At 40.3% G+C, this 23,119-nt stretch overlaps 1 protein-coding gene across 1 annotated transcript in view; it reads right to left on the minus strand.

Annotated features, from left to right (window-relative positions):
- Positions 1-1,467: 1,467 nt before the first annotated feature.
- The window catches only part of LOC119646404 (ras-related and estrogen-regulated growth inhibitor-like protein), a 102,835-nt gene continuing 81,183 nt past the window's right edge, over positions 1,468-23,119 (minus strand). The window contains exons 3-5 of the mRNA XM_038046848.1: positions 18,122-18,279; positions 17,754-17,909; positions 1,468-4,377 (exon numbers count right to left, since the gene is read on the minus strand). Of these exons, the coding sequence (XP_037902776.1) occupies positions 4,066-4,377; positions 17,754-17,909; positions 18,122-18,279 (626 nt within the window). The 3' untranslated portion in view covers positions 1,468-4,065. The remainder of the gene's footprint in view (positions 4,378-17,753; positions 17,910-18,121; positions 18,280-23,119) is intronic.

Consider the following 23,119-nt stretch of genomic DNA (forward strand, 5'->3'; position numbering starts at 1 on the left):
TAAACAACACTTGCAGTATGCTTTTGATAAAGCATCCACCACGAGTGTGGCCCTGGCAAGGATGATGCCGTATGTTGAGGGCAACGGCATGCTTCCAGGTTGTTTATAGCTAGGGTAGTAAGCTCGGTTGTGTTCTATGCCGCTCCAGTTTGAGGAAATTGTCATTTTGGCCGATGAGATGACGAACATATACATATCTCTTCTTTATCGTAGACGAAGAATACTGAAAGGGAGAGATGGAGATCATAGAGCTCTATTGATTGCTGCGAGTGACAGCGGGTGTAACGCACTCGAACAGCAATATCGAGTGGATTCCTGGGAGGATCAGCGTGATATGTGCGTGACAAAAGGGGATTTGTTATTGCGCTGGTCAGGGAAGCAGAATATTCCGCAGGACGCAATGGTTTCAGAAGTGTATATTAAAAGAGTTTGCATGTGTTCGCAAATGCTTCGGTGGTCTTGTGAAGGACGTTGACGGTCGACCTCTCATTCACGATGACAGGCAGCTCAACAGAAACCGGCACTTTTCAACGGTCTTTAACGATATGACACCTGAGAAAGTTCAAGCTCTTGTGGAGGAAATGGCTTGTCACCGTAAGATGTAGATACAGATAAGGTGCTTGACGGTCCTTTCACAGGGGTATTCATTGCTTCTTCTGGAGTTTCTATTTCCATTTATACGGAGATCCCAGAAATTCGAGTCTTTTGCCAGAGAGTGGAATAAAGCGTTGATCGTCAAGATTCTAAAGAAAGGCCAAATATCGAGAAAAATTGAAAGAGAGTAGGTTGGTTTTCGTCCGAGATCAATGACCAAATCAACAAAGATGATTAGAGATGAAAGGGAACTAGCAAGATCGTCTTTCCATTGGGAAGGTCTTTAGGTAAACAACCGCGACATAATTGTGTTCCGATGCGTCGCAAAAGCCATGAATCTCGGTTCGCTGTAGATTTTCCCTGGACATGCCGATCCAGCGTGGTGATCAGATCATGAAAAATCAGAAAGGCGCAGCATCAACACATGCGGATATCGGATTAAATCATACCTCTGCAAAAGTTTGCTGGACTACCGTCTCCGTTGGCCAGTTCGATAGTCTTCCCTTATTTTAGTCTTGCAGGTTTGCGATGAGCTTTGAAATTTGCTGGTTATTGGTCTGGAGATAATCTTTATTACAGTGCTAAGATATGTGTGCATCAAAACAGCACTAACGAAAGGATTCCGAAATTGAAGGAAACCTACTTCGTATGTGGTTTAGAGATGCAAATTCTGAGAGACTTTTCAGTCTCTACTCCGAGCCTCCAGGGCAAGTACAACTTTTCGCTGGAGTAAAATCCATTGACGCCTGCAAAAAAATTTGAACATTTTCTTTCACACTTAGTATCAATCTTTCGGAGACGTAGAACTGAAAAGTCCCTTTCTGAACCAAGGTTCCATTTTATGTTTCTTTTGTTAAAAAATAAAAGAACAGATTTAAATTGTTTATAATTAACAGTTTATTTTCTATTATTATTATTATTTTGTTCTCCATTGGAAAAAGTTAAAGTATAATAACAATAGTAATCAGTGGTGGATATATTCATAGTTTTGTATTGTAGGGTTGCACATTTATCTTTTTTTTTTTCATTCTTCTTCTAAAGTGTATTTGTTGATTTGTACATGGAACTGACTCATTTTTACTAATAGAGGTGTCTGTACAGCAAAAGTTTACAAATTCATTTTCTCTGTTATGGCATATTGTGTTATTCATTCAAACAGTTGAGGTATAATAAATAATTAATCATGCATATATTTTATAGAATATAGAATAAATATTTCTTTCTTTATTGTAAGAGTGAATTAGCATTATTATTCATGTCAGAAAAAGTTGGTTTTAAAAGTTTACGGATACATGCATATCAGCTTTAAGTCTATGAAATTTTCATGGTTTATAATAGATACTTCCAAAGCTTTTGATTTTTCTGGACGATTAATGAATGTGAATTAATGTTTGTAGCAGATGAAAACATATTGTCCTTCCAGGTTTGATTTAGATATAAAAATAAACAATTTGATTGGGGAAAACAATTAAATCTATTGAAAGTGGGTAAATTCCATAAGATCAGCATTTATTACTAAAAAAATGAAAATGGATTACATCTCAGTTGTTTAGTGATTACAATATTTTAATTATTATAACTTGACTAATATTGTTTCCAGTAATAAATGACCACTTTGAAGAAGTAAATTTTATTTTTTTCATAAAGTGTTGCATTCATTTTTACTTCATTCCTTTGGTAACACAAAATTCTTAAGTATTTTATTTGGTTTATACTTAAAATTTATTTTTCATATCACAGCCATACTGAATTTATTTTCAATAAATGTTGGGCAATTTTTTTTCGAATTTTAAATGATATTCATTTTTTTCAGTTTTTTTTTATTTGAAATTTGGATAATTTATAGAAGTTTAGATAGAAATTGATGTTGAATATTTTCCTTCTAATTGGTTCTATTTGAAGAAGATTATTTCCATTATAATTGAGCAGAAATTTTAGTTTCGAAGTTTGTAATATTGAGAATTTCCATCTATTTTGGGATAATTCGCTCATGATTCAAACAGGACAGAATGCTTGGCATGGTTAGCTCAAAATTGCAATAAAACATTTTTTTTCCAAAAAATCATAAGAAATATTATAATATTCTTAGAACATTCATAAGAATATTTTAAACTGGCTTTTAAATTCTATATTATATAATATATGAGGCATAATTTACGAGCACTTTAATTTTGCATTAATACCACTAATACCACTTCATTCAAGTTTACATTTAATTTTTTTTACATAAAAAAGCAAACGTAACAAAAAAGCATTATGGGAGCAAAGTTTTACGAGCTTATTACAATTTTATCTGAAAATTCATAAAAATAAACAGCTCATAAAACTTGGGGTGTCGAATGTTCGGTCATTGAAGATGGATTATAGGAAGAATGCGATTTCGTGTCTTGGATTTGTAATTTTTCATGGAAATCTTAAAGATGATAGGACCTCATTATGAAGTATACATAGTTACTTTGTATATCAGATTGAATTTAAACGAATTATTGCAGAATATTAGAAAGGCTAGGGATTCGCTGTTCTCATCATGAGCAAATGAACAAGTGGATAATTCTCGCATAGTTTAAAATGTTAAAATACATTTAAATCCTTATGTTCGCTCTTATTTCTCATTTCCCTTATTTCGAGCGTAGCAAAATTTTATATTATATATATAGGATAGAAGCAATTAGTTCCTAATTCTTGGTCTAAATTCTATCTAGATTTCTTTATTAAAGAATTTACTCCGTTCTTAAAAAAATTTCTGCGAATTTATTCAACACTTTTTACCTAATTTAATATCATCAGCTGCTTGATTGAAATCAATCGAAATTTATTGAAATTGATGAACATAAATACTTTGTCAGAAAAATTGTATTCGATTCATTTTCTTTCATGAACTACTTTATGATTGCAAATTTATGGTTTGTTAGTTCGTTAACACTACAAAAACCATTTTCTGCACAAATGTAAACATTCGAATAGTTTCTTTCTCTCCAAAGTATTGTTTGGGAACATTTTCAATTTTCATCTACTTAAAAATTTGTGCATATTTCAGTCATATAGCATAATCCTTTAAGAGTAGATTTATCACGATTTCTTGACCAGATCAAATTGGACCAGATCGATCAGAATGAAATACTCATTTTCCTGTTGATGGAAAACCAAGATGTGTATATCATAATATTCAAATTCTAGCGCATTCGGAACATATAACTGTTCTGAGAGTACCAACATTTATTTGGCAATAAACTACCTTGTTCGCGTTGGCCTCGGTATATTTAAAAATATATATTTGTAATAAAATGCTCTTATAGACTATAATTGCATGATGAACGTAAAAAAAAAATTGACGGCTTACAATCCGCATCCACTTCGTAGCCCCGCGGTACATATTGCACTTCCATTTTGATCAGAATCTTCATCTTTTTCTCTCTCTATCTAATTATTCTCTAATCCGGCCATCAGATTTGGAGCTGATGCAACGGCTGGTCACAGGGACGCTGTGGCCGTGAATGCTTGGCGTCTTTTCAGGACACGTGATTTGTGTAATTCACCCTTGTTGCATGGAACCACTGTTCCCTGGTTGATGGGGATTTGTTTGGTTGTTCCATTGTTGTTGCCAATTAATGTTCCAATCATCTTACTCACAGAGAATTTACGCTGTTTGACCGGTCGTCCTCGCGAATCAATTAGAAGTCGTTCAAAGGCTTTGTATAAGCTGGGAGTATTCTCTGCCACGGAAACTTCGCAAAATCCAATAGCATGTGATGCGGCTAGTGAGGCGCCTTCTTGTTCGGATACCTGGAAAAAATCGTGAAAAGAGGGTTATTAGATTATTTTCGTAAAAAAGAGGATTGAATTTAAATTGGTGACATAACATTTTATATGTACATTCGATATTCTAAATTATCCTAACACGTTTTATTACTGGCCGAACACGGCAGTTTAAAGCATTTTGTGACATTATTCTCAAGTTGGGGACGGTATTATTGCAAAAAAGTGCTTCAGAAAGCCTCAGAGAATTTCTCGGAGTTGAGCCCTGCCCTGCAGAGAAACAAGACTACCTACAAAGTGGAAAACGCATTGCTAAAGTTTGTTAGTCTTCCCCTAGGATTTTGCAAGAAGCTTGTACTCTTCTATCACTGTTCGGCAGTAAGTAACTTTAATGTTAGCCAGTTGTCCGTTATTCTGGGATATCGTATCAATTTCATGGCTTAACCTACAATAGAGCTGTTCCTTCTTTCAATGTGTGACGTATTTACCGTCGAGTATATGACCCATACTCTAGCAAAGTTCATGAAATTGCTTCACGTCTTAACGCAACCTGGACGAAGTGGCGTTCCACACCTGGTGTTCTTTGAGATCGACGTATCAATGAACGTCTCAAATCTAAAGTTGACTCGAATGTCGTCCGTCCTGTCGTCTTCTATGGTTCTGAGTGTTGGCCGTCTATAAAAGACAATGCACGGCGTCTTGCGGTAATGGAAACGAAGATGTTGAGTTAGATTAGTTGCGTGACACGTTTTGATCACATTCGAATTGAGAATATCCGCGATCGTTATGGGGTTGCACCGATCGTGGAAAAATTGCGTGAGGCGTCTTCGATGGTATGGTCACCCAACGAGCTAACGAGAATTCACTTGCCAAGGTTGGTCTGAACATCGAAGTCGATGGTAAACGACTAGAAGGCTGGCCGAAAAAATGGTGGCTTCGTGCGCTGGATGGCGAAACAGATCACGACGAGCCGACCCCGCTTGTGAATGGGACAAAGGCTGAAGAAAAAGAAGAAAAAGACTCTAGCAAAGTTCATCGTTTTATATTGTCTTGGGCTAGATTGGCCCGATGACACGGCCTAGATATGAATTGATGAAATAACAGTGATGGTCGCTTCCATGTGTATCTACTGGAAATTCAAGGTTGTTTTCCACCAAAACTACCACCACAAGAACATTTCTAGGTACGGATAACTTGTCATTTTTAAAGTATTTCGTTCCAACTCAACTCTGGTGCGGTAGGAATTAGAAGATGCCCCATAGCAGGGGAGCTGTATCTATGGAATTTATTCTGTATTAAAGCCTTTGTGAATTTCTCCTTATAACGTTTTCTATTAGAGAAAAAGTCAAAGAGTAAAAGCCAAGTTATTTTATGTTTTTTATGTGAATAATAATCACATAGACACACTTTAACCAAACGGCGCCCAACGTGGGATAGCATATTTCTGGAAAAAAATTCATTGATGGTTAGGAAAACTCAATTGCAGGTCAACCTTTTGCATTTTTTCTGTTTGGTTTTTGTTATAAAAATCGGTTTTATGCCGTTTATTTATAATTTCCTTATTTACAGCTGTCGGTTTGCTCTTTTTTTCGAGTTCCTTTTGATTACAAAACTTTCGAGCTGCAAAATGTTTCTCCAGTTCTTTTGCTCACCGACCTAACCGCTCTAAAATAACGTCAAATTACTTCAATTAAATCTACTTTACTGTATTGTTTATGCTCCCAGATATCCTCTGACAGTTTTAAAAGGCGTTTCTTAAAGTTTTAATTGCTGTACTTTTACCTTGTGTATAGTTCAAAGATAAAAATAACTTTTTCAGAAAGGCGCCCAATGTGGGTGAAGTACTCGAGTAAAATTTTGGTGGGAGCACTGTTCCTAGTTTAATGAATGATGCCATGCGATAATTTCCCGATGTAAGTTGCTGTCGAACTTTCTCTTAAGTTTGAAGATGATTGATTTCCAACTTGCATTTCAACGTCCTTCCTATTTTGCAGGCACTGCCTCGATTTACTTCAGAATAGTCATCACAAGAAGGACTTAATTCCTCTTTCAATGAATTTACAGTACTTCCCTTAGCGTAAGTTCTCACCCGACAATATAAGGCAAATATGAATGCTCCATAAACTAAAAAAGTTAGTTAGTTAGTTTAGTTAACTGGGGGGAGCCGCAGCTCCGAGCACTCACGCCATTATTAGGTCCATTGTACTATCCCCGTAAGTTGCCTATTCAATGCCTTCCCGCCTACGGTGTTCGCAGGCTTTAGTGAATCTGAGAACATTCTCCAGAGGTAGAGAGTGTGCAGATTCTTCATTGAAGAAAACCTTGCCAAGGTGTCTTCGTCTGAGATCTGAGGATGCCGGGCCGCCTCCTCCTCCTCCTCACATTGGTTGCACATAGCCCAAACCATTACCCCAATCTTTTCCATATGGTAGTTTAAGAAGCAGTGTCCCGTCAAAAGTCCAACTAGGGTTTTCATGTCCCACTTCTTAAGGGACAACAAAAATGCCGCTCTAGTGGCCGTAGGCTCTCTCACAAGGATTTTCGCCTGCCGGCAAGAGTCCAAATTTCTCCACTCGGATGCGTGACTCCTTGCAGTTTCACCCTTCAGAGTAGACTTGACAGTAGATGGTCGGATTGCAAGAGCTGGTTCTGGCCCCACCATTGTGGATCCAGACCCTCGGCGAGGCAGTCTGTCAGCCCCCTTATCCTCATAAACTAATAAAGATTATTAATAAAAAAATTTCGTTGCCTCCTACGTGAACAGCACTTGAAAGTACTCCCCCGCCTATCTTGTCTTCTAAATAAGATATCAACCATTCCTACTATGATCATCCCCTATACATATATAGCATGAAACTTGGCACTTGTTGCCAGCTAAATGAGTGATCTAAATATTTAATTGTTTTCTTTTCCAACAGCAAGACGTGTCGGAAACTTGCAAATTCAAAAAGTACTGGGAGCACTTCGTATGAATATCTCTCTCAAATTTCCACAACATCCTCAATACGTCTCGAAATATAAATATTTGGAAATCCGTAAAGTGTGGAAATTTTCTGAATGAAACAATGCCAGGATGTATCATAGTACAATTCATGAGTTCGCAACGATTAAGCTGGTCCACATAAACTGAATTCATAAGCATGCCTGGGTGTGGCTAATTTTAGGAAGACCAAGTATCTATTGGTGTACATCTATCTACTATTTGCATAGATGCGACTCATACATACTTCTTATGCTCAGAAATTCTTAATTTGATAGATCAGAACAGGCGTTTCGATGATACTCTAATTTGTTAACGAGAAAAATATTTGTTGGGGTATAGCGACCGGGTAAGTTGGGAATAGTTTCAGCTTGTCTGAAATAACACCAGATATTTGAAAACATGTGTACATGAGAAATTGGGTCCGGCCAGAAGAAAATCAAGTTGACAGATAGAATGAGTACCAAATGAGAATAGGGGGTCATACCCAGTTTTCTAGATTTTTCAAAATTTTTTGCCTAATTGATGACCTCTCCCGAAAAGCCTAAACCACAAGCGCTCCTTTCTCGTAAATATTAGGAATGTTGTTTCTTTTCGCTCAATCATTTCCTTAATTAATAAGGTCACATCCATTATAAATTCATTATGCATCATAAATTTTGTCCATAAAACGAATGCCATTTGGTTCATTTTTTTATTTTTCAGAAGATGTTGGAAATTCTAAAAAATCATGATCACAACGACGCCTATTCCGTAAAAACCAGAAAAATCCGCACCCTATTAAATACCCCAAAGACTAGGTGTCTAATAGCCAATTTTTTGCTGTGCTGTTCAACTTTCAGCCAAAAATATGAGCTCCCAACTGCCAATATATTATTGTTAATGACCTTAGAGAATGCCCAAGTGGATTTCCCAACTCGTGTAATCCACAGCTTGGCTATCACGACGATGAACAGGAAAATACGTCTTTCACCAGAGGAAACTTCATAATTACCTCCTAAACATTTGTTTTCGCTGTTGTTTATTTATTTTGTAATAAGACATAATCGACTTCGATTCGCCACCAAATATCCCGTCAAAGTTCAAAATTCTTCCTTGTTGATTGCCTTGTGGAGTAATTCCAAGTGCGATTAGAGATGGAATTACGAATTTTCTTTTGTGTTTGGTCGGTGCCACGTTTTTGTCTAAAATTTCTAGGAAAATTCCCAAGTATCTTACTTGCTTAATCTAAAGGTCAACATCTGATGGCACGGCAATCATAGCGACACCGTATACAGATGAATCACATCCGCGCCGAGAATCCAACGGGGTTGAAAAAAGTGCCGGAAGAAGAATTGCGGGAATCCCACTGGGGCTAATGCTCGCGTTACTGTACGCAAGCCAGAATAAATTCATGCCAAAGAACTGCAGATAGTACGAAATCCCGGCCAAGGGCACTACTATGAGTTTTGGAATTTTTTATATCAACAAACATTGGGAAAGCCTCGAAAGAAAACACACAAGTGATGCTAATCACTTAGAACGCCCCAATTGCCGGGCGATCTCAAAAAGGCGAGTTTTAGGATGCCGAATTGAGCATTTGTTCATAAGTAGATACTATTTCTTAATTTTTATATATTTATTATGCTATGATCGATTTTTTCTGAGAAAATCCAAGAAAACTGAAGCCTACTTGAAAGCAGTTGGCGTTTTGTTTTTCACTAGATTGGATGCATCTCCAAATTTCGGACAGAAGATAGATGCGAGGAAAATCTTGATCATCGGCGGAGTATTAAACAAGTCAACCGAAAAATTGGGTTATTAGTAATAGATTTGTTTTTCATGCAACTTGGAATGGATAATTAAATAGGTCTTGATCTAAATACAATTAGTCATGTCAATCTGGCCTATCTCAAGTGAAATTTTCTATTCTGCATCCACATAAAACCCGGATATTTTTAGAAAATTATTAACCATACTCTAATGAAACTTTGTGACTTCACTCCCACAGTGAGTATACACAATGAAGATCTCATCATCCTTCCGAGGAATTTCCACTCCCTTCGATTTTGATTTCGAAAGTACTTAATGCAAATTGAATGTTGCCCTGAGTGACTTGAGGAAATGGAAGAGAATATCCATCAGATGATAGATGATATCAATTTTAAATGGGAAAATAATTGGATGAATATAAAGTCAACAGGAAAATGTATGGATTATAACTCAATGCGGATTACTCGTTGATAACATTGACCTTATTGGTATGGGGTTTCGTGGGTGTAAAGTTCAAAGGTAATGCAATATTTCCGTGGGGGAATGATATTCTTTAGGACATGGTAAGTTCGGGATTTTGTCCAGTGTGGTGTCACTTCTATCGTGGAAATCTCGTGAGAGAAGACTGCCACGTCATCTGCATTAATTCCTAGTTGAAATTAGTCTTTAAGTCGATAAAGAACAACCAAAGGGCCATTTGAGGCATGTAAAACAATGACCTGTAAACAAAAGCCAAACCTATGACTGGAAAATGTGGTCAATTCAATCTAAGCGAAAATGCTACTGAAAACTGAAACTGAAGTTGTCCAGAAGGTCCTCCGTTTTTTTCTTTTTTATAGCCTTTGTCTTGTTTACCAAGAGAGTCTGCTCATCTGGGGGGATCCACCACTTTTCTCAGTCCTTATCTTGTCCGGATGGAGTTGAAAAGTTCTTAAACGACCACCCAGCATTTCGAACCATCGCTGTTTTGGTCGACCGTTGAATTACTTCACATGGCTACAACATCGCAAATGCCTCGTTTGAGGGACGGTTAAAAAATGATAGTGAAGTGAAGTGAAGTGATATAAAAAAAAACATTCTGAGTTTGAGAGAGCTTTAAATGAGCAACATGGCAAACCGACTAGTTTCAATACCGGAATTAAGTTAAAGTCAATATGGTGAGGAATATGCCTATGAAATCTGTTGAAAAATCAGAAATGAAGACAAACAGTAGCATATAACCTTTCTTGATGAGGAAATTTTGGAAGACTACTGCGGCGCGGGCAGGATTCGCGGCATTTGAAATTTATTTCGAATGTCGCGAATACCAGCGGACAGATGACGTCACCGGCGCGCTACTCAGTTCAGAACTCGTTACAAGAGTGAAGAACAGAGTAGGTGACGAAAAACGTCAGATAGAAAAAATAATAGTTGGTTGGCAGTCACGGTGAAAGAAAAGATTTTCGTGCAGAAAGAAAACAGTTACATACGGAAATCAGTATTATTTCTAATATCTCGGAGTTATAATAAGAGTAATTTATAATAAGAGTAATTTCTTGAAATTGCGTATTGAACTTTGCAACATACGAGAAATATGTCAAAAACCTATTTCAAATAATAAAAGAGTAAAAGGTTAAATACAAGCCCCTAAATTTGACTGAGAACTCTTGTGTTGGTGACCCCGGAGCGAACATCGCCGCATTAAAATACGTTTAGAACCAAACTGTCCCAGATTCCACCGAGGAACAAAGCGCAGAATAAATTCTCAAATGGAAAGTCTATCGAAGATGGAGGAAGAAGTGCAGCTTTAAGAGGAAACGGTGCCAGCAAGATCCCGTGAACATGCGCCAAAGTGCGCGAGAAGCCACCGCAGCCTTCGCCCTAAAGACCAGCGTCATCGCCGCGGGATTCGAAGCCGCCGCCCTCAAGATCAGCGTCATCGCCGCGGGATTCGAAGCCGCCGCCGTCAAGACCAGACCATCAACAACGGCGCGTTATTATTATTTATAATTTTATTAAAATTTTGTTGTTTTAAAAAAGTGGCAACAATAAAAACAAAATCGCCGCAAGAGACGGCGTCGAGGCGTTTGCATCGTCATCTTTTCACTGGCTCTCCGCTCTTTTAGCGAGTTTTTTTTTGCTTTAGGGTGCGTCGTTGGTGTCGTCTTATTTTTTCGCTCGTACGTGCATTTGTGGGTTCGGCCTGCTGTGTCGACTAGATCAGTTACACTGCGTCTTCGCTTTAACACTTGCGTCGAAAAGAAGTTTTCTTTTTATTAGTCAAGATGTCGATCGACAACTAAGACGCGGCAGGCCCATCGGACCCGCAAGTGACCGCCCTCGCCGTGCGCGTCCCTCCGTTTTGGCGGCGGAACCCCGAACTGTGGTTCGTGCATTTGGAAGCACAGTTCCAGATGTCCGGGATTACAGCGGACACGACCCGTTTTAATCACGCGGTGGTCGGCCTGGACGAGGAGTCCATCGTGTTCGTGTCTGACGTAGTGAAGTCGGCTTCATATTCACTGCTCAAGACTGAATTAATCAGGCGCCTTTCAGTAAGTGAGTCAGCAAAACTGGATCACTTGCTGATAGGCCTAACGTTGGGAGATCAGACTCCCAGCCAATTGCTGTGCGAAATGAAGCAATTGGGTGGGGGTAAGATCGACGACGAGTTGATGAAGTCCCTTTGGCTGCGTCGGCTCCCGGAAGGCATCCAGGCGGTCCTCGCGTGTGTCTCAGGTTCCTTGGAGACACTGGCAGCTGCGGCCGACAAAGTGCACGAGGTGCACGTACGCCCGACCATAGCGGCGGTTCAACAGCCATCGGACGAGGTTGTTGAATTAAGGCGCCAAATAGCCGCCTTAACAGCCAGTGCGGCTGAGATGCGGGCGACGCGCGCCAGATCACGAGCTCACTCGCGGTCTGCCACCCGAAAAGGGCGATCAGGTAGCAGGTCGTCAGGACAGTCCACGGACCGAGGGATTTGCTAGTACCACCGCAGATTCGGCGATAAAGCCACCAAGTGTACAATCCCTTGCAAATTCACGCCTGCCGCAAAAAACTAGGTCTGCGGGGAGTCCTAGCGACGGTCACCCAGAATGCAGCGCCACGTCGCCTAACAATTTACGACCCTCTCAGCAGGCGCAACTACCTAATCGATACTGGTGCGGAGGTTTTCGGTTCTTCCCGTACCTCGGCAACATCAACTATTTCCACAACCGCTAAAACTGGCGGCAGCAAATTCCTCCCGCATAAACACATACGGGTATAGGCAAGTGGACATGAGTCTTGGCTTGCGTAGGACGTTTTCGTGGCGTTTCATCCTGGCGGATGTCAGCTTCCCCATACTAGGCGCAGACTTCCTGTGTCACTATGGATTGCTGGTAGACTTGCAAAACAAGTCTCTTATAGATTCCACGAACAACCTTAATTCGTCGGGACAAATGGTATCTCACCCAGAGAATAATCTTTCCGTTCGTTTAGAAAACATTACCGACTCCCGTGTTCGGGCACTTCTCCAAAAGTTCAGCCAGATTAGTACCGAATGTAGTCTCTCCAAACCAGTGAAGCACAATGTGCAGCACTACATTATCACTACTGGTTCCCCGATCTTCTCGAAGGTGCGTCCTCTGCCATCCCAGAAACTGGCTATTGCACGGAAAGAGTTTGAACAAGTCGTTCAACAGGGTATCTGTAGGCCCTCAAACAGAACTCTTATACTACTATGGAAACATGTCTACCTCGACATCAAAGGAGAGCCGCAAAGAAGCGTAACAAATCAATATTCTGTGAGCCACCAATTCGGTTGCTGCATGAGTGGGTATGCTCGCAGTGATGCTAGAAAAGGCTATATTTGAACTCAGCACTCAAAAGATATGTTTCACCTAAGTTAAGAGATGATAAACTACCATATGTTGCTAAACGGGGAGCTTTCAAACAGTTTCATTTGAAAGTTACTCAGACGGTTGAGTGGAATCACATCAGCCCCAAAAGGGCACCTGGTTACAATTTCATAGGAGGCAAAATGATTAGAGGACTGCCTCAATATGCCATAATCTATCCAAAAAAATAAGAGAGATGGAAACGGAGTCCTTGTGCTGAACAGCGAAACTGTGAGTCGCAGCATTGCGAGAGATGCTTTTAATGGGTAAAAACTTCACGCTCTTAGGGCCAGCTAGTCCTGAAGCTAGCCTTTTTTAGGCTACCAGTTTTTACTCAAGCAAAATAAATAATTAAAATATTTAAGTTACTGACTAAAATCAAAACATCTGCGACTGATATGACGTCGCATCTATCGATGAAAATTTACAAGAGCAACGCCTTTATGGGCACAGTCATGCTACCCCTGCTTGACTAAAATTAACCTCAAAATCCAAGCCGAAGGAAAACGACCTTCAGGTTGCCCCAAAAAAATACGAAACCATGGCAACTAAATCGCATGACTCTTTCTCGATAGTGCTAATGAAAAAACAAAAAAAAACAAGGCGTCAAACCGGAAGGTAAACGCTTAAGGTATGAAAGGTTTTGTGTATTTCTTTTATAAGGACATTTGGGCGTGCATTTGTCCGACTAGTACCTAGCACGTAATATATGCACATATTATGTAAAAATAGCCACTTGCACGCGATATTGACATTCAAAGCCTTGAATTTGCAAAGAGTGACAAATTTGACATATTATAACTTTATTAGTAATGGTGCGATTTCCACCAAACTTGGTAGAATTATGCCGTATATTTTATTCTACATTGCTGTAAAATTATGTGTGGTTCTAGGGTGAACTTAAGGGGGGTTTTTATAGTCAATTACTAAAAATTATAGTAATATAAAGTATATATTGTTTATAATGGTTGGTTGAATTTGAATCTTATATTGACGGACTCATGAGCGTAGTAAGTAAACCCCAAGGAATCATCAAATTAGGGGAACTACCGAGTTATAAAAAGCCAGCGCAAAACAGAATGTATGCAACGAATTCAGTGTTGTGTTCAGTGGTCAGTTTGGCACCAATTTCCTTGGTTTCGGTGGGTACTTTGGAGAGTGAAAATTTTGTTTTGATTCGGGTTGACGTTTTAAGAAAATCAAATCGGGAAACACCGTTCACCGTTTGTTGTTTTAACACACACAAATAATGAAAGAGAATGAAAAAGTGAATATATCGTCAACGAAGTAAAGTCACTGCTGGAATCGTCAGATCAGGTCGACCATGCAGACGGAGCTTCTGGCCATTTTGTTACCCTAGACCGTGTTCCGCATCATATCGCGGCTAGTAGACAGCCTCTTTTTTTGCTGGGATGGTGACCTGTAACGGCCTTGGGTGATGCAATTCCTACCATAAATCTTTTCCGTGGTGTAATATTCAGTTTCATTTAATTACAAACAGCCAAAACAAGGCCGACATGGCGAGGAGAAAAGCATTGGCAATCGCCGAAAAAGCAGCAATTATCTGGTGTTTGGAAGCTGGAGAGTCGAATGATAGGAAGATAAAACAGGTTTTTTTTATTATATTTGAAAAAGGTTAATGAAGAGAGAGAGATTTTTTTTTAGATTTTTGTGTTGGGTAGTGTCTGAGAATGGGTCCGTTAAAAAGATGGTTACTTTCGACCCCCTCCCCCTCCTCTCCACAACTTTCTAACAAATGTCAAAACTAAAACCGGCTTCAGAATGTGGCTGCCTTTCATTTGGGGGTGATGTGTCCCATGACTATATTTGGTGAAAAAACATTTACACCCTTCCTTTGAATATATGTATGCGGGAGCGTTCAAAGTTCCCAACTTTTCACTAAATTTCGTGTCAATCGCTATAAACATTTCCGAGAAAAATGTGTATGACAGACAGACAGACGGAAAGAGAGACAGTAAATAGATTTTAATAAGGTTTTGTTTTACACAAACTCTGCGAACCCCGTACGTCTGTTACCTAAAAAGGTATGCAGTTAGCGGTGAAAAACGTGTCAAATAAAAATAGAAAAAGATCTTTAGACATATCGTCTTTATGAGTTCTAATTCTTTGAAACTTTCAACAAAAGTATGTTTGTGAGGAAGGATCGTATGGTTGGGAGCTTCCTGCCTATTTACAGATATCGCCACAACCTTTTGTTACATTTATATCTCTTAGTCTGACTTTTTCTCAATTACCGAGTGCATTCTATTTGAGAATGTCCAACTTTAAAATATTTTTGCTCAAAGGTAATATTTCGAGTCATGAAAAGATTCAGCAATGCATATGACGATGTAATGTTCCGATTTTGAGTTGTATAGTCATCGCTATAGATAATCATCTTTTGATTCTCAACTGAAAAGAGTGAAAGGAGTGAAAGGAAGGCACACTCCTCTGCATTAACGCCTCCTTTAGTCTCACTCCAAACGTAACAGAATTCGTCCTTGATTTCATTCTTCTTTTTTCCCTAGAAACATATTGCCATTACCCTCCTCCTTTGTTCCTTCCAAAAAATAGCTTCTCTTTTTCAGGATTTGTAACATTTTTTTAGCTGTCCCAAGCACTTCTGTCAACGTAATATCGCATTTGCCTCTTTGGTTTATTAGTTACATTTTCATCAATCTCATTTAAAGCAGAGACCCTTCCTCTGAATCAGAATGATCGGAATAGGGCACCAATTGCACCTGTACGGTGTCAGTCCCTTTGGTTAAGCGAAGTTAATTCAATTTGATTTGTATGTTTGCCTGTAGAAATCTGTTCAGGTAAACAACTACTTCCTGCGGAGCTTAGTGGTAGAAGTGCATCCATTTCAGGATTATCCTTGAATATCATCAGAATTCCTCTAAATTTACTGCATTTTAAAAAAAATGGTAGTTTGCTTGCGCGCTTCCTTGAAGCTTGCTTCATAATTCTCCCCGTTCGAGAAGGCATGTTTCTAGAGGTGACTTTATTAACGCGCGTTAGGAGCCGATTTGCAAATTAAACCGACGTTATGTTGGATACATGTAACTAAAGAGTCAACAATTCGAAGTGACTAAGGAGGTCTCAAAAAGTATCTCCGTGGAATGCTACATAATACGCTGTCAGGTTCCAGGAGTATTCATGAAGCTAACAGGTTATCTTCAGAAAATTTCGAGCTGAAAAAGGTGACCTACGATCTCTAGATATTCGTGTGTTAAAAATGATCCATTGAAACAAAAATTAGGGAACTGTCAAACATGAAATTTGTGTTTAGACCCCGGTTCAAACCTCGATCACCGTCATGGATGATTGTGATTGTCTGGAGTTGATAGTAAAATGAGTTTAACAAGTGCATGAACGCCGAACCTACATTTGTCCGATTTTAAAATAAAGAAGGTTAAGGGTATGAAAGCTGATGGAAAGCTGAGAGCCATCTAAGATTTGGTACCACTGTCATGGATGATTGTGATTGTCTGGAGGGGATAGTATAATAGGTTCACCAAGTGCATGAACGCGGAAGCTACATTTGTCTGCTTTTAAAATAAAGACGGTTAACTGTGTGAAAGCTGAGGGAAAGCTGAAAACCATCTAAGATTTTGCACCACCGTCATGGATGATTGTGATTGTCTGGTGGGAATAGAATAATAGGCTTAAGAAGTGCATGAACGCGGAAGCTACACTTGTCTGTTTTTAAAATAAAGAAGGTTAAGGGTATGATAGCTGAGGGAAAGCTGAAATCTATCTAAGATTTAGCATTCGAGAAAATTGTCCTTCATATGTTCCTCCGATCAAAAACTCCAAAAAAATCTTGTTATGGCGCCTGCCATAAACTCAAAATATTTAAGTGTTTCTCTCATAGAATTAAAAATAAATTTTCATTAGCTAGACAAGATTGCTGAGGTTTATTCATTTCTCTAAAAATACAAGACTTCTGTCTTCAATATAATCGTCATATATTAAATATCTGCGATGATATATCTTTTGAAACGTAGCTATTTCATCTTAATATCCATTTTTTTTTGTTTTATTTTTAATTTCGGTAGTGTAATTTCAATGTCCGACATGGTGTTCCCATATATACACGCAGATATATTTATTCATTGTTTTTATCCAAAAACACCATCTTTTGCTTTAATGTAAAGTTTTCGGATGACCGTTTTGATGTTTTGTCAACCAAATTTCTTCCGCAAAATAATGTGAAAGGGAAATGTAAAATGTCTTTTGTTTATACGAGCATTATACAAGTGCTAAACCGGGATCACTTTACGATTCATTCTTGGCGCTTATTTTGAACTTTCGCCAATCTTGTGCATAGGAAAAGTATCTGAGATGGTATTCAAAAAATGCTTGTTCGTCATCTGTTCGTGCTCGTCACCCTCTTTTAACCATGTCCAGTTTATTATGGCTTAAAACTTCAGTTTCCCTAGCTTCCATTTTAAAATTTTTTATTGACTAAAATATATGCGGAACAACAAACCACCAATTATTTAAGTTTTGAGATTTATTTCTGAGGCGTTTATCCCTGTTAGGATTCCTTCGTTAAAAATAGATATTTGATGGATACAAATTACTGAAAATTTTTTAAGTGAAAGCTGCTGAGTTGTATGCAAAGCGTATTTGAGTCACATGCAACTATTTTGGATTAACTCTTCTCCAATGGACTCTTTAAAAATGTATCTAGCCTAGCGAGAAAGAATCTTAAGTATGCCGTGTTGAAAACGTGTGCAAATTTTATAATTTAGAAACAATAGTGTCTAAATTTGGTGATCGTAAAAAGATGCTTCAGTACATACCTCTCGTAAGTGATCCAAATCTGCTTTATTGCCTACTAGATACGCTGACGGTGGATTTTGCAGGGATTTCAGTTCAGCTAATGATCTTGATGCATACTCGAAACTGGCACGGTTTGTTATACTATAAACAATCATACAAGCATCTGCCCATTGTATCTGTTTGGTTTGAACGTTGTTTGTATGAAAATAGAGTAGGTGAAGACAGAGGAAATGTTAAAAATGTTTCGTAGATAAAATTTTGTAAACAAAGAAAAGATAGAATTTTCGTTGTTTTCACTGAACATTTATGAATGGCTCATGTTGGCGCAAAGTTTTCAGTGAAAACGTGTTGGAAATTCATCTTAAAAAGAATTGACAAAAATCTTTACCTGTTCCATAGGAAAATCACTCTCATTCTCCGCCGATATATCAACAATTTCAACGTCTAAAAGTCCACTATCTAAAGATATGATTTGTTTGTAGAGGAGATCTGTGTTTGATCGATATTCGCCAATAAAGCGCCTGGTGAGGTAACGTACTGTCAACGCTGCAATGAAAAAGAACATCGGAAAAAAGATTAATTTAAAACCATGCCCATCCCTTGCACAAACAAGAATATCATTTAAATGAATATTTCTATAAATAAAGATAGAAAAATATACATAAAACTGACATGAGTGTTATTTTCTCAATATTTATAAGTGACGTTTAAAAGACGTAAATATTCTGGGCAAACCTCACACCCGATCAGATGAAATTTTCGTGATGAGTTTGCCAAAAATTGTGTGTATTATATTTAATAGATTTATGCAAAGATATTCGTGAAAATTGGACGTTTTTTTACATAACAAAACAGTGAAGGAGACAGAAAGTCGTAATTTCTTTGATCATTCTCTCAGCGGTCGCGAACCATTATATATTCTTTACTTTATTTTATTTAAAATGGCCTTTGCAGAAAACAAATTGGAATATAGGAAATGCGACGTACTGGGAGGGATTTTACGCAGAATGACGCAGGTGGGTTGGGGGCTATGTAAGTAATTTATACACCAGGCAGTTTCGAGATTGAGTAGTTTTGAAGTGTTTGCTGTGTTTCTCTTCTAAATTTAGGCTCATTTTACTGGGTAGGCTTTCAACACGTCTGGGACAATTGTCCTGGTTTTTTGTAGATAATACGCGTGCCTAACAATAACTGGGGTATCTAGAATAAGTGGTCACTTGTTCCTGATCACATTACGTTTCATTTGGGCAACAGACAGTTCTATGTTTCAATGTCTTTTCACACGTTTTATTTTTATCATTTCATTTCGTCTCATATCCGGTGTGAAAATATTCGAGGATATCATGTACGCAGAACGATTTTGCAAAATCGAAAATTACAGAAAAAAATTGACGCCTTCATTTTCTACTCCTCTTTTGGGGGGTAGGTACTGTAGTCCCGTTGAGCGGAGTTCAACTGCTTGGAGAAGAAGCTCAACGGCTGCCAGACTTGAACCACCTTTTGGTGTAGAGCAGCACCTACAGCGATGTCAGAGGCATCAACAAAAACGGCTAGGGGTGCATCTTGCAGAGGAAATGCCAGTTGTTGACGGGATTTGTCAAACGCGCCGATAGCCTCTTCAAACCACATGATCTCTCGTGTGTCCTTAGTTTTGGGGCCAGACAAGTACGCGTTCAAAACAGACTGTTGTTGGGCGGCCTTCGGCAGGAAACGTCGGTAGAAGTTTAGCATGCCCAAGAACCTGTCTTCGGATGCGGGAAGCTTGTAATCGCTTGCACCTTGTCTGGGGCCTTATTCCTTCAGGGGAAATGAAGTGGCCGAGGAATCTCACCTGTTTTTGAAGGAACTTGCATTTGTCAACGTTTAGGACTAAACCGGCATCAATGAGACGTTGAAAGATGCACTCGAGGTGGGCTAAGTGCTCAGACTCAGTGGGAGAAGCGACCAAAACATCATCCAACTATACGAAACAGAAATCGAGGTTTCGCAGGACTGAGTGAATGAACCTTTGAAAAGTTTGCGCCGCATTGCACAATCCGAAAGTCATCCGGGTAAACTCGAAGAGTCCAAAGGGTGTGCATATTTCCGTCTTTGGTATGTCTTCTGGAGCTAAAGGGATTTAATGATAAGCCTTCGCTAAGTCCAAGGTCGAAAAGATGCGGCAATTCGCGAGATGATGAGCAAAGTCGTGGATGAGTGCATTTAACCTTCTGTAATCCCCACAGGGGCACCATTCGCCGTTTGGCTTAGGGACAATATGCAGTGGGGAAGACCAACAGCTGTTTGAAGGCCTGCAGATACCCTGTTGAACAAGTTGTTCAAATTCTTTCCGCGCAATAGCCAGTTTCTGGGGTGGTAGAGGATGCACCTTCGAGAAGATCGAGGAACCAGTAGTGTTAATGTGGTGCTGCACATTGTGCTTCACTGGTTTTGAGAGACTACACTCGGCAGTGATCTGGCTGAACTTTTGGAGAAATGTCCGAACACGAGAGTCGGTTAATGCCTTTTAAAAGAACGGAAAGGTTATTGTGTGGGTGAGATGCCATTTAATAATAATAATGGGATCTATAAGGGACTTATTTTGCAAGTCCACCAGCAACCCATAGTGACACAAGAAGTCTGCGCCTAGTATGGGAAAGCTGACATCCGCCAGGACGAAACGCCACGGAAACGTCCTACGCAAGCCAAGACTCACGTCCCCTTGCCTATATCCGTATGTGTTTATGCGGGAGGAATTTGCTGCCGTCAGTTTGAGCGGTTGTGGAAAAAATCGATGGTGCCGGGGTACGGGAAGAACCGAAACCTCCGCACCAGTATCCACGAGGTAGTTGCACCTGTTGAGGGGGTCGAAAATAGTTAGGCGACGTGGCACTGCGTTCTGGGTGGACGTCGCCAGGACTCCCCGCGGACCTAGTTTTTTTGCGGTAGGCGCGAATTTACACGGGAGCGTACATCTGGTCGCTTTATCACCGAATCTAAGATGGTACCAGCAAATGCCTTTGTCCGTAGGCTGTTCTGACGACCTGCTATCCGAACGCTCTTTTCGAGTGGCAGACCGTGAGCCAGCTCGCGATCTGGCGCCCGAACGCTGAGCGTCCAGCGTCGCCCGCATCTCAGCCACACTGGCTGTTAAGGCGGCTATCTCGCGCCTCAAGTCGCCCACCTTGTCCGACGGCGGTTGAACTGCCGCTATGGTCGGGCGTACGTGCACTTCATGCACTTTATCGGCCGCAGCTGCCAGTTCCTTTAAGGAACCGGAGACGCAAGCGAGGTCCTCCTGGGTGCCCTCCGGGAGCCGCCGCAGCCAGAGCGACTTGATCAGGTCGTCGCCGATCTTCTCCCACCCAATTGCCTCATTTCACGCAGCAATTGGCTGGGAGTTCGATCTCCCAACGTTAAACCCGCCAGCAAGTGGTCTAGTTTTGCCGACTCACTTACTGACAGGCGCCTGATCAATTCGGTCTTCAACTGCGTGCACGAAGCGGACTTCACCACATCGAAAACCAAAAGAATGGACTCCTCGTCCAGGCCGACCACCGCGTAATTGAAGCGGGTCGCATCCGCTGTGATCCCGGACATCTGGAACTGTGCTTCCAAATGCACGAATCACAGTTCCGGGTTCCGCCGCCAAAACGGAGGAACGCGCATGGCGAGGGCGCTCACTTGCGGGTCCGATGAGCCTGCCGCGTCTTTGTTGTCGACCGACATTCTGACAAAAAAAAACTACTGTTGCGGTACGAGCTTGTAACGAAAACGCGGTAAAACTGCTCTAATCGATACGGCAGGCCACACCTACAAATGTCCGCGCGAACAGAGAAGACAATACCCCGAAGCGGACGCCCTTAAGCGCAGACCGAAACTATGGAGAACCTCGCCAAGAGAGTGGAGAACCCGCGATGATGAGTATGTCAAACACCTCGACGCCGTCTCCGGCAACGGGTATAACTTTTATTGATTTTTTTCTTTTAAATATTTAAACTATTTTCCTAAACAAAGATAAATTAAGCAGGTGTTGTTGCGCTCGGTTGAGTCCCGGCTCGGGCTGGCGTGAATGTGAGCGGCCGTCGCGGGTGATTCGATTCACCGGGGCGGAGGCTTAAACTTGATATCCCCGGGCTACTGCTGATCGTTGCCGCGGCTACTCCTGTCCCTGCTACGTGGCTCTACCTGCCGTTTCCTTCCCGTCAGATGTCCTGTGAGTTCCCAGTTCCGCAATTCGACAGTTGATTGACTTGACCGGCCGAGCAACGAGGACGACGTTGTAGCGAAGTAGCGAAAGGCAAGACTCGTTTTCGGGCGAGAAAAGTGCAAATTCGATGAATGTGCTACGTGCACTGGGCTGAAGACCGAGATTTTGGGAAAACACTGCGATCCTTTCTTTGTTGTTTGTTGCGGAACAACTGGTGGGAACGATTTATTTGGGATTCCCAAGGGTCCTGTTCTTCGGGGTCACCACTTTAGCTAGACGACTTAGTTATGCCCTCTTGACTAGCTGCCACACAGAATAAAATCCTCCAAATTTTGTATATAATAATAATAATCGTTGGCGCAACAATCCATGTTGGATCAGGGCCTTGAAGTTTGTTAGAGCACTTCATTCAAAACCGAAACGGTACACTAGGAGGCAATGTGGTCAGCATTGCGCTCGACTGAGATTATTACCCTGATTTGACTCAGGTACTCTCAATCACAGCTGTGTCGACTGGTGTCCGACGCCAAATCACGATACAAGTTCCACTGCCACCAGTGAGATTTGAACCGCGACCTTCCGTACGACAGCCTTGCACTCTAACCACTCAGCTATCCGGACACTCATCCTTTTATTACCACGAGAAAACCACGCGCTTGTCTGCGGTCAAGGCTGGAGGCAGAAGAGATCGGTTCGTCTCCACGCGGTTCTTTTCTGCTCCCAACCAATGGCACATTGTCACCGCTAACTCTTCACTCCCGTGGCGAGTTCTGAAGGCGTGGAGAGTTCCGTGCGCCATCTATCCGCTCGTATTTGCAACATTCGAAATAAATTTCGAATACCGCGAATCTTGCTGCGCCACAAGCTAATCTAAATACATATTTATACGGTTATTTCCCTCCTATTACTTTATTTATTCAATTCCGACATAAAGGACTGTCTACGTGAGAGTATTGAAAATCTCCCGAAACCCATGGCATACCTAAAATTTGCATACTTTGTTTATACGTGCAATATTTAGGGAAGAATCATATTCAGTAAAATCGTCCCTTTTTGTTTAGATTTTCTTCCACAAAACCCGAATAACAGCATATGATGCGATATTAAAATAAAATTTCAAGGATAGAGCAAGTTTCCCTTAAACCATCATATTTCACTTCTATGAAAATCCTTTGTGTGCGTACACGTCCTTTTCTT

This window comes from Hermetia illucens, chromosome 1 (assembly GCF_905115235.1).
Source record: "Hermetia illucens chromosome 1, iHerIll2.2.curated.20191125, whole genome shotgun sequence".
Taxonomy (NCBI): Eukaryota; Metazoa; Arthropoda; class Insecta; order Diptera; family Stratiomyidae; genus Hermetia; species Hermetia illucens.